This window comes from Artemia franciscana, chromosome 3, assembly GCF_032884065.1.
Source record: "Artemia franciscana chromosome 3, ASM3288406v1, whole genome shotgun sequence".
Classification (NCBI taxonomy): Eukaryota; Metazoa; Arthropoda; class Branchiopoda; order Anostraca; family Artemiidae; genus Artemia; species Artemia franciscana.
Window position 1 is genome coordinate 11,998,007 of NC_088865.1, and position 12,913 is coordinate 12,010,919.

At 35.3% G+C, this 12,913-nt stretch overlaps 1 protein-coding gene across 1 annotated transcript; it reads left to right on the plus strand.

Annotated features, from left to right (window-relative positions):
* Positions 1-231: 231 nt before the first annotated feature.
* On the plus strand, positions 232-1,211 carry LOC136025459 (ubiquitin-conjugating enzyme E2 J2-like). Its single transcript, XM_065701491.1, has one exon. The coding sequence runs from the start codon at positions 232-234 to the stop codon at positions 913-915; it is 684 nt and encodes a 227-aa protein (XP_065557563.1). The 3' UTR covers positions 916-1,211.
* The last annotated feature ends 11,702 nt before the right edge of the window (positions 1,212-12,913 follow it).

The following is a 12,913-nucleotide window of genomic DNA, read 5'->3' on the forward strand; positions in this document are numbered from 1 at the left end:
ATGATGCAAGCTATGAAAAAAGGTATGGAAGTATTTTTGGGTGAAATTCTAAAATACGCTCGACAAAATGCATAAGCAGCAGAATTACTGGAGGAAGTTGTAGCAACTTGTTCAAAATTTCTACAACTTTTGTACATCCTAGCAAAAAAAAGGAAAAGGATTATCTCAGCAGCAGAATCTCCACTGTGTTATACAACTACCTCAGCACATGCAAAACAGAACATTCAAATTATGGAAACAGCCATTCGTCGGCTTAAGCAAGATTATTTACATCTAAAAAAAGATCCTGTGCCATATATAACTGCTGAACCAATACCATCAAATATTCTGGAATGGCATTTTATAATGCAAGGGCCAGAAGATGGCCCATTTGAAGGGGGTTATTATCATGGAAAACTGGTCTTTCCCAAAGAGTTTCCCTTCAGACCCCCCAAATTTTATGTGGTTACACCAAATGGAAGGTTCGCAGTGGACACAAATCTTTGTCTGTCCATGAGTGCCTACCACCCTGGGGAATGGGAACCTACATGGACGGTTTCTACACTCCTTGGCGGGTTTCTTAGTTTCATGCTAGAAAAAAATCCTGCAAATTCAATGGGTAGTTTAAGAACATCAGCTTACGAGAAACGAAAGTTGGCTATTGCAAGTTTAGATTTTAACCTAAAGAACAGTATAGTCAAAGAACTATTCCCAGAAGTTTATGATAAAATGTCAGCTGAGGTTCAAACGAGAAAATCGGAAGCCGAAAATGCAGCCAAAGCAGAATTAGTTGAATTTGGAAGTCTCTTTGGTTCTTTAGATATAGCTGGAACAGCAAATAGGCCAAAAATATGTCTCACAAATTTTACAGTTTTAGTATGCGCGATTGCATTGAGTTGGTTCTCAGCTCTCTTAATAACTAAAATTTACCTATAAAAATGGAAACTTAATTTTGTCACTGAGAAGTAAAAGCATCAACGCCATCTAGACACATCCGGAAAAATTCTCAAAACGAACAGAAATTACAATAAATAACCGAGTCAAACTCAAAAAGGGCGAAAAATAACATGAGTAGGAATGACAGCTCCCGTGGCTACTAAAGACCAGAACACAATTTGCCCTTTACTGAAATTCCAGTGCCTTGCTAGCTGAGGAGAAAGTACGGTAAAAAAGATGCTGTCGATGTAGAATATGGTGGTTGCAGCCCCTATCCTTTTTTTTAAGCGAATAGATTTTCCTCGTTATTAAAGCGAAGGGATGGTAAGTTCCAATCTAGGGGTCTTGGACAAGACGGTTCTAATAGTGTACTTTTTTACCAAAAGATAAATATATTGCATCATCAAACGTAAAATAATTGATTTTAATATTGTGTTGCGAGAGCAATACCTTGGTTTGGTCATGTTCTTTTTTTTCTAGAACCCCGATTTCAGCTTATTCATAGAAAGTGGTAAGGGTCTAACCTCTGCAGTTTCTAAAGAAAGTGTGAACCTTAGGTAGGATTGACGAATATGAATTCGTATTTTGGAAAGCGTCGCAGAACTCTTGCCTGGGGCCAAAAAGGATGGTTTTTGCTTGTCCTCGATCCAGAGCCTATAGGGTGTGAAATGAAGTGGAGTCTTATAGCCTATGTCAGAGAGAATCACCTAAAGTTATGCAGTCAAGCTTCCGAATCAACAAACTATGTTTCTGCTTTCGAGCGGAAAGCTCCGTTCTAGCAGGCAAGCAGGCAGGCAACAGTTTCAAATTGAATATGGACTACTATCTATAAATGTTAAATATATGCGGCAATTACCCGGCCCCACTGCCAATATATCTTCTTTGAGTGATAAATAAAAAAATTTACAGAAACAGAAAAGTGGTATTTTCCCACGGGTCTCAAAGTGCTGCCATCTATTGTTTCTACCCATTTCTGTTCGTGATTTCAGCTGAGTTTATCATTCGGTTTTTCGCACTTGGGATTGCGGTAGAGAAATGGTATCAGATGTGCCTCTTAAATTTTAAAACTTTTCTCATTGCTAATGAAATTAGAGTTTATCCTTTGCTCCTTTCTAAGTGATGACGTTAGAAACTTGGCCTACGGCAAAAAAGTCGACTTTTGAACTAAGACAGATAGATTTTTTTCGACACCAGTCGATAGCTCTTAATGACCTTATCAAAGTATATGTCATCCATTTTTTGGTAGAAAAATTCTTTCATGAGATATAAGAGTTTAAAAGTTTAAAGGTGATTGACAACTTGAGTAGCAAGGTACACAGTGAAACCAAAAATAGGTCAATACCAATTGTGAGACATAAAGAGGAGTTTTAAAAAACAGTTGGCAGTAAGGTCATAATCATCTTTGGCAACGAGTGGTTTGCAACTTTTTCGAGTTGGTATACCTAGTATTCATTTTTAAATCCTTACAGGATTAACAACTTCAGCGTTTAATCAAAGTGAGGAAAAAAAACTCCAAAGTGTTGTTCTCGCAACACTTTGCTCGGCGAAGCCTAACAAACGTCACCGCAACATCTCACATTGCCAACGCAACGTAAATTTAATTTGTGTCACTATTGGCTAGAGTTTCCTCTTTACTGTTAAAATACCAATATAAGTTAAATAATCTCCATGTATAATGGGCTATACGGATCCTTTATCTAAACTATTTATAACAACTACATTAAATCCTCTTGACTGACATCGATCATTTATGTAAACTCCTAGAAAAACACCGTAATTATATCTAGCCGCTAGTGCAGAGAAATAGACTAAATATTTTGTTTTTTTGTAAAGCTATTATGAGTTTTATCCAAATCTAAAGATAATCTTTAGGGAAATGGTAAAGTTTAGGTTTCTTTAAATTGCCTTACTTTTGTTCTCGTCTAAGAGGCTCAATCTGAGGAGAATACGCCAAAGACAAGGATTGATGGGGGAAGGGGGGGCTGGCTGGTAGTCTAGACTAAAATGTTCTCTGAGTCTTAGTAAAATGTATTTGCTGTGAACAACGAAAGTGAAATACCCTATTAAAAAGAAAAGGAAAAGTTTGGTCAATCAAAAGGGCTATCTTGAGAACGGTAGACCTGATCAACTAAAATCGGTTACAAAATGTTCAATTTTTTAGATATATTTTTAATGAAATAAGGTGATTAATTTTATCATTACCCCAAGCTTTTCAAGAACAGGAAAATAAGTTTTTTTTTCTCAAATACTAAATTTTCTCTCAGTTCTTTCTTCTTCCTTCGTAAATCAAAGAAACTAAACTTATAAATTTTGATCTAAAAAAATTATGAATTTTAATTCTATATGGTATGGGGGGACAGCTGCTTCCATCGTTGAACTTGATAGACATAAATAAAACAAAAGTCTACTAGAATATTGTGATAAAAAACATTTTATTTTGTCACGGTTCTCTTTAGTAAGGTTCTCTTTTTCCCAAGTCTCTTAGCAAAAAAAGTACAACACTACAAAAGGGGATCGGTTTTCAAACTTCATTCAAAATTTTCTGCATGGTCAACATTTGGGTATACATACATACACATAAAATTTAATGTGGAATATTAACATTCTCCCTTCGAATTCATGCCGTTTGAAAAATATGATTAAAATTTCGCCCGTATTTATGAATTTTCCTTTTTACTTATTGTGGACACAGCTATTTTTTTTATTATTTAGATATTATTATTAGATTTTTTATACTAGATATTATTTAGCTACTTTTACATATGTCGACTATGTAATATCTCAGCTAAGGATTAATTACAACATTACAATTTTTGATGCGCACTAAATTAAATTTTTTTTAGTTTAAAGAAAGTTTATTAATACACTTTATTTAAGCTTTTAATTTTTGTTTCTTTTTTCAGAGACGAACTAAAAATTTAGATGACTAAAATTTTAACCAAATGGAGATTGATTTAGTTAAGTTGGTTCATCTCATTTTTCCCATTTCTGTTTCCCATTTCTGCTGCCTTTGGTGGCTCCCGTGCAGAAATCACGATGGATCGTGTTACTCAATGAGTATAGTTAAGGCTAAATAATACTAAAAATAACAAAGATACTTTAAAAGAACTCTTGCTTGTTCCTACCGAGTTTAGCTGCGATCCGAAAACTCCTTCGGGTAAATGCTCTGATGTCTAGAATTTAGTAACCCAAATATTCTCCCACATATGGGAGGGATACCAGTTTAGGAAGGGATTCAGTTGGGAGGGGGGTAAGTTTCCCTCTAATGTAGTTGCCATCTCTGCAGTAATTTGGAAAATATTACAATTTAACCTACAAACCTAAAACTAATAATTGGTGAGAAACTGGTTTATGTGCTGCCAGGTTAATTTTTTGTTAAGCATGAGAATGGACTTGGGTAAGAGATACATTTTATATTAACTTTTGTCTTAAGTTAATGTCAATACCGCAAATTTTTCTATAGCACTAGTTATGTTTCAAGCTTGACAGGGTAAGATAGGTGTACAAAAATAGATGTGAACCCTCTTGCCTTCCAATCGAAATCCGGAAATCAAATCCATTCTAGAAACTTTCTTTAAGCCAAATATAGCTTTTCAATGTTATCAGAGAGTAACAAAGTTTACTCGTGAAGAGTCTTTTTAACTGGCTTAACATTTCTCAAAGCAAAACTAGCATATAAAAATATATTGAAAGCAACAGTAAACCGAACATATAACGATGGTTCCAGGGCTGACAAAGCCACCAAGAGCCCAGGGGCAATGGTTGTAAGTTATCTTCTGTAGGAAATAAGATTTTATGGAATTGGTGGTTGTATAAACTTTGGCTGGAGCTCAGTTGAATGGAAAAATTGCAAGTTCGAGTGCCCCTTTTAAGAGTCAAAAGTGAATGGAAGGCAGCTAGCCCCCATTCTCCCCACGCTTATCCTTTCCCAAAACACAACCAATAAAAATTTTGAGACAGCATATTTTTATATTAAGACCATTGATGGTGATTCCCATAAATAAGTGATTTTTCTAGTTGTTTATGCCAAAGAATGTTCCATGTTATTCAAGCAAAGAGACAGTACGTTTCCTGTACAGATTTTTTGGTCAAAACTGTTCCAGTGGTCTATTTTTTGTTTCAATCCAACACCTTTTTTAAGGTTTTCATGTTGTTGTTTTTTTGTTACAATGGGCCATGGCTCGTCCTTTACTAGGTTGCAGCTAATTTTGCAACCACTATGTCAGAAAGACCTATTTGAGAGTCGAGCATTGCTATATTTTTAAAATTCAGCTTAAGCTAATTGGCAGAAATGAGAGATTTAATGGTTTTATTCCAACATAATACATGTGCGCAAAACAAAACACGTTGTCAATGACAAGAATAACTTTAATACAAACTACACAGAGCTAAATAATAAAAAAAATAGCTGTGTCCACAATAAGTAAAAAGGAAAATTCATAAATACGGGCGAAATTTTAATCATATTTTTCAAACGGCATGAATTCGAAGGGAGAATGTTAATATTCCACATTAAATTTTATGTGTATGTATGTATACCCAAATGTTGACCATGCAGAAAATTTTGAATGAAGTTTGAAAACCGATCCCCTTTTGTAGTGTTGTACTTTTTTTGCTAAGAGACTTGGGAAAAAGAGAACCTTACTAAAGAGAACCGTAACAAAATAAAATGTTTTTTATCACAACATTCTAGTAGACTTTTGTTTTATTTATGTCTATCAAGTTTAACGATGGAGCAGCTGTCCCCCCATACCATATAGAATTAAAATTCATATTTTTTTTAGATCAAAATTTATAAGTTTAGTTTCTTTGATTTACGAAGGAAGAAGAAAGAACTGAGAGAAAATTTAGTATTTGAGAAAAAAAAACTTATTTTCCTGTTCTTGAAAAGCTTGGGGTAATGATAAAATTAATCACCTTATTTCATTAAAAATATATCTAAAAACTTGAACATTTTGTAACCGATTTTAGTTGATCAGGTCTACCGTTCTCAAGATAGCCCTTTTGATTGACCAAACTTTTCCTTTTCTTTTTAATAGGGTATTTCACTTTCGTTGTTCACAGCAAATACATTTTACTATGACTCAGAGAACATTTTAGTCTAGACTACCAGCCAGCCCCCCTCCCCCTTCCCCCATCAATACTTGTCTTTGGCGTATTCTCCTCAGATTGAGCCTCTTAGACGAAAACAAAAGTAAGGCAATTTAAAGAAACCTAAACTTTACCTTTTCCCTAAAGATTATCTTTAGATTTGGATAAATCTCATAATAGCTTTACAAACAAACAAAATATTTAGTCTATTTCTCTGCACTAGCGGCTAGATATAATTACGGTGTTTTTCTAGGAGTTTACATAAATGATCGATGTCAGTCAAGAGGATTTAATGTAGTTGTTATTAATAGTTTAGATAAAGGATCCGTATAGCCCATTATACATGGAGATTATTTAACTTATATTGGTATTTTAACAGTAAAGAGGAAACTCTAGCCAATAGTGACACAAATTAAATCTACGTTGCGTTGGCAATGTGAGATGTTGCGTCGACGTTTGTTAGGCTTCGCCGAGCAAAGTGTTGCGAGAGCAACACTTTGGAGTTTTTTTCCTCGCTTTGATTAAACGCTGAAGTTGTTAATCCTGTAAGGATTTAAAAATGAATACTAGGTATACCAACTCGAAAAAGTTGCAATAACAAGAGATTTATTTGATAGGTCTACTTTCACCCAAAGGACCTCCTTATCGCTAGGAATCAAAGTGCCAAAAAAGGGATGTTATATTTAAGGTACATAATAACACCACCTCCACCAAAAGTCAAGCTTCTCGGGTTTTCTCAGTTCACCCTTAGCAGATTGTAACCAGAAATGATAATCTCACTATCAATGACGCCAGAATTCAGGCTGGTCTTAGACACACACTTGATAGAAGGGGAGACCTCATTCATCATATTGCTTGAGATGATCCAACTTGGACCGGAGACCACGTACATTGCAGTGGGTAACAGTAAACGTCTCCGTAAAAATTGTCTTGGGACGCGCATTTGGTCGTCTACTGGAAGGAAGTCCGATATGAGGCTGTTTTTTTCCGTTTAAAAATTTGGTAAATACCAGCTGACTGGGTGGTTGGCCAAAACAGCGGACAAAAGAACTCCTAAGACAGTTATTACCCCATAAGATAAAGACATATCATAAGACCTCATGCCTAGCCTCAGAGGGGATGGTGTTGACCCCAATAGGGGCAGGAGTCAGCACCTGGCAGTATCTACCACTCAAAAGCTCTACGGGCAGGGACGCCAACACCTAAGTGGTCTGCTGAAGCACACCACCCTATAACCAGCATGCAGAGGCCGTTTTCCAAATCTGGATATTCCGTCCTATTCCGAAGTTGTCCTCCTGGAGAGGATCCTCCCACGATAATATCCTGCCTTACCATACAATTTAGCCCATTGCTGGAAGAAGGTTTACATCTAACGGGACGTGCCCACACGCCAGTGGAGCTTGCTCAGTGTGCATCACAGAGACTTTCTTCCTCCTCCGCCTGTGTTTATGGCCCCCAGGCAAGGGTGCCCCAGTTTCAATTTATGGACCCCCAGGGGCTAGGTCCCTCCTTAATCCGTGCCTCCCCTTATGGGAGGCACCCTACATATCCTTAGGAAATTCCCCTATCTGCCACCTGGGGACTTGCCGAGTGGCCTGGAGAGGGCCCCTACTGAGAAGATTTTGATACTCGGATTCTGGCTGTTGTTTTTTTCCCAAGGACGATTGTGTTGAAGTAGTGGTCTTAGAAGATCGGGAGGGGACACATTCAAACGAAATTCAAAGTTCTAGTGCCCTATTTAAGTGACAAAAAAGATTGGATGGCAACTTTACCCCTCCCACGCCCATTTATTTTCCATAGCTATATAATCAAAACTTTGAGAGATCATTTTGTTCAGTATAGTTGAAAGATCAAATAAATTTTGCCTTAGGGATGAATTGACCCCCCACAGTCCTTGGGGAGAGGCCTGTGAGTTATGGAATTTGTCCATTGTTTATGTATAGTATTCGTTATCGGGAAGTGTACAAACATTTTTGTGGATGGGATTTTTTGTTTCGAGTGGATTTCTATTTGAAGAATCTTCCTTGGGGATGGAAGTTTCCCAGGGGGGGTGAGAATTTCCAGGTAAAATTTTACACTGAGCGGAATCTGACAGAATTCCTAAACGAAATTCTTGTTAATTGTCTTAAATTATCTTGGCCAACTCAATTTTGTACGTGGAGATATTCCAGGGGAGCTATCCGGGGCTATTTTCCACATGTTTCGTTTTCTGGAAAAAAAAAAATTATGCGAAAAGCAACATTTCCGGAGTGATTGAGTAACCGATTAGAGAAAAAAGTCTTTTTCAAATGAAAGAATGCAAGAATAATCTATGAGGCTGAATCGTCCGCAAGAAATTTTACGGGGAGGAGGGGATTTTGAGTAAGGATGGAATAGTCTAGAGGGAACATGTGGGGGTGTACTTTTCGTTGGATGAAGTTTTCACAGAGGAGTTTTTCGTGAGGGAAAGGGTTTAATTGAAGGAGCCTCAGCTAAATTTGCCTGCATTATCTGAAAAACGAACGTAATTCAAATAAAAAAAAAAACAAGTTCTTTTAACTGAAACTAAAAAGCAACATTAAAAATCAAAACGAACAGAAATTATTCCGTATATGAAGGGTTGCCCTTCACCGATACTTTGCTATTTACGCTAAGGTTTGACTGTCTTTTTTTAAAATTGCTAACAGCTGTAAAGTAAAGAGCATGGTATTGGGGAGGGGGCAATCCTTCATGTACGGAATAATTTTTGTTCGTTTTGAGTATTGATGTTGCTTCTTACTTTCAGTTAGAAAACCTGTTTTTAATTATTTAATCTTCTATAGAGGATCGGTATTCGGTTAATTTGATTGGAGATCAAAATCTCTAGTGTCGGTTTTATGCAACTAAAAGATTGGAGGGAATCAAATCCGCTCTCAAGCCTCTTTTTCCCAAAAGTCGTCAGATATTGAAGTCTTTTTCAAATGATAATATGTCAAGGAGAGTTTTAAGGTGGGCTTTTTCGTAATAATTTTCTCCGTTTTTTTACCGATGAAAAAATTGCTCAGGCTCAAATTGGGGGCAATTTACGTGAGAGGACTTTTACTTCAAGCGACTTGGGAAGGGTTGGTGGGATAGAATTCTCTATTGAGGGCAGCTGAGTTTCCTGGCATTATTTGAAAAACGAACAGACATTAAATTGATCAGCTTTTTTTTAACTGGAAGTAAGGAAAAAATTTTAAACTTAAAACAAAAACTTGAAACGAAATAATTCTGTTTATGAGGAGTGTTGCCGTTGTCTCTATACCTCTCTCTTTACATTAAATTTTGTGTTTTTGTGCTCGTATTTTTTAAGACGCTAGTCCCTAAACATAAAGGCGTTTAATTAGATTAAGGAGCTATTGACAATTCTATGATGATTTAGTGGAGAAATCGAGGTTTTAGGAGGGGACAACCCCTTATACATGCAGAATAGTTTCCATTCATTTTAAACTTTGTTTTGGCCATTACCTAAAGTGAAAAAAGGTAAGTTTTTATTTAATTTGTTTAATTTTATATCAAAGCTCTATTACTATAGCCTTGTTGTTGCGATTTATTTTAGGAGGAGGCTCCAAAACTGTGGGCGATAAGTGATACAGAGTCAGAAGGAGTTGGAATACCATATTAACAAAAGTAAAATTTGTCCAAATAGTCTAATCTAAAATTAGTATTGAGGTTAAACAAAGTGTCGTCATTAGATAAAGACTAAATAAATTATTTAATACTTAATAAATAACTGAATTACTGCCATCCCAAGTTAATTTGAGTTCAATCAAAATTTCAAATTAATCTTCAAATCCTTATATTAAGATAATAAACCACCGCCGGGAAACATTTTGATAACCATTGTATACGCATTAAAATAACTAAATGTACATGCATATGTCGACTATGTAATATCTCAACTAAGGATTAATTACAACATTACAATTTTTGATGCGCACTAAATTTAATTTTTTTTAGTTTAAAGAAAGTTTATTAATACACTTTATTTGCTCAGGGGCAATGGTTGTAAGTTATCTTCTGTAGGAAATAAGATTTTATGGAATTGGTGGTTGTATAAACTTTGGCTGGAGCTCAGTTGAATGGAAAAATTGCAAGTTCGAGTGCCCCTTTTAAGAGTCAAAAGTGAATGGAAGGCAGCTAGCCCCTATTCTCCCCGCGCTTATCCTTTCCCAAAACACAACCAATAAAAATTTTGAGACAGCATATTTTTATATTAAGACCATTGATGGTGATTCCCCTAAATAAGTGATTTTTCTATTTGTTTATGCCAAAGAATGTTCCATGTTATTCAAGCAAAGAGACAGTACGTTTCCTGTACAGATTTTTTGGTCAAAACTGTTCCAGTGGTCTATTTTTTGTTTCAATCTAACACCTTTTTTAAGGTTTTCATATTGTTGTTTTTTTTTTGTTACAATGGGCCGTGGCTCGTCCTTTACTAGGTTGCAGCTAATTTTGCAACCACTATGTCAGAAAGACCTATTTGAGAGTCGAGCATTGCTATATTTTTAAAATTCAGCTTAAGCTAATTGGCAGAAATGAGAGATTTAATGGTTTTATTCCAACATAATACATGTGCGCAAAACAAAACACGTTGCCAATGACAAGAATAACATTAATACAAACTATAGAAAAATTTGCCGTATTGACATTAATTTAAAACAAAAGTTAATATAAATGTATCTCTTACCCAAGTTACCCAACAAAAAATTAGCCTGGCAGCACATAAACCAGTTTCTCACCAATTATTAGTTTTAGGTTTGTGGGTTAAATTGTAATATTTTCCAAATTACTGCAGAGCTGGCAACTACATTAGAGGGAAACTTACCCCCCTCCCAACTGAATCCCTTCCTAAACTGGTATCCCTCTCATATGTGGGAGAATATTTGGGTTACTAAATTCTAGACATCAGAGCATTTACCCGAAGGAGTTTTCGGATCGCAGCTAAACTCGGTGGGAACAAGCAAGAGTTATTTTAAAGTATCTTTGTTATTTTTAGTATTATTTAGTCTTAACTATACTCATTGAGTAACACGATCCATCGTGATTTCTGCACGGGAGCCACCAAAGGCAGCAGAAATGGGAAACAGAAATGGGAAAAATGAGATGAACCAACTTAACTAAATCAATCTCCATTTGGTTAAAATTTTAGTCATCTAAATTTTTAGTTCGTCTCTGAAAAAAGAAACAAAAATTAAAAGCTTAAATAAAGTGTATTAATAAACTTTCTTTAAACTAAAAAAAATTAAATTTAGTGCGCATCAAAAATTGTAATGTTGTAATTAATCCTTAGTTGAGATATTACATAGTCGACATATGCATGTACATTTAGTTATTTTAATGCGTATACAATGGTTATCAAAATGTTTCCCGGCGGTGGTTTATTATCTTAATATAAGGATTTGAAGATTAATTTGAAATTTTGATTTAACTCAAATTAACTTGGGATGGCAGTAATTCAGTTATTTATTAAGTATTAAATAATTTATTTAGTCTTTATCTAATGACAACACTTTGTTTAACCTTAATACTAATTTTAGATTAGACTATTTGGACAAATTTTACTTTTGTTAATATGGTATTCCAACTCCTTCTGACTCTGTATCACTTATCGCCCACAGTTTTGGAGCCTCCTCCTAAAATAAATCGCAACAACAAGGCTATAGTAATAGAGCTTTGATATAAAATTAAACAAATTAAAAAAAAACTTACCTTTTTTCACTTTAGGTAGTGGCCAAAACAAAGTTTAAAATGAATGGAAACTATTCTGCATGTATAAGGGGTTGTCCCCTCCTCAAAACCTCGATTTCTCCGCTAAATCATCATAGAATTGTCAATAGCTCCTTAATCTAATTAAACGCCTTTATGTTTAGGGACTAGCGTCTTAAAAAATACGAGCACAAAAACACAAAATTTAATGTAAAGAGAGAGGTATACCGACGACGGCAACACTCCTCATAAACAGAATTATTTCGTTTCAAGTTTTTGTTTTAAGTTTAAAATTTTTTCCTTACTTCCAGTTAAAAAAAAGCTGATCAATTTAATGTCTGTTCGTTTTTCAAATAATGCCAGGAAACTCAGCTGCCCTCAATAGAGAATTTTATCCCACACACCTATCGCAAGTCGCTTGAAGTAAAAGTCCTCTCACGTAAATTGCCCCCAATTTAAGCCTGAGCAATTTTTTCATCGGTAAAAAAAAACGAAGAAAATTATTACTAACAAGCCCACCTTAAAACTCTCCTTGACATATTATCATTTGAAAAAGACTTCAATATCTGACAACTTTTGGGAAAAAGAGGCTTGAGAGCGGATTTGATTCCCTCCAATCTTTTAGTTGCATAGAACCTACACTAAAGATTTTGATCTCCAATCAAATTAACCGAATACCGATCCTCTATAGAAGATTAAACAATTAAAAACAGGTTTTCCAACTGAAAGTAAGAAGCAACATCAATACTCAAAACGAACAAAAATTATTCCATACATGAAGGATTGCCCCCTCCTCAATACCATGCTCTTTACTTAACAGCTGTTAGCAATTTTTAAAAAAGACAGTCAAACCTTAGCGTAAATAGCAAAGTATTGGTGAAGGGCAACCCTTCATATACGGAATAATTTCTGTTTGTTTTGATTTTTAATGTTGCTTCTTAGTTTCAGTTAAAAGCACTTGTTTTTTTTTATTTGAATTACGTTCGTTTTTCAGATAATGCAGGCAAATTTAGCTGAGGCTCCTTCAATTAAACCCTTTCCCTCACGAAAAACTCCTCCGTGAAAACTTCATCCAACGAAAAGTACACCCACACATGTTCCCTCTAGACTATTCCATCCTTACTCAAAATCCCCTCCTCCCCGTAAAATTTCTTGCGAACGATTCAGCCTCATAGATTATTCTTGCATTCTTTCATTTGAA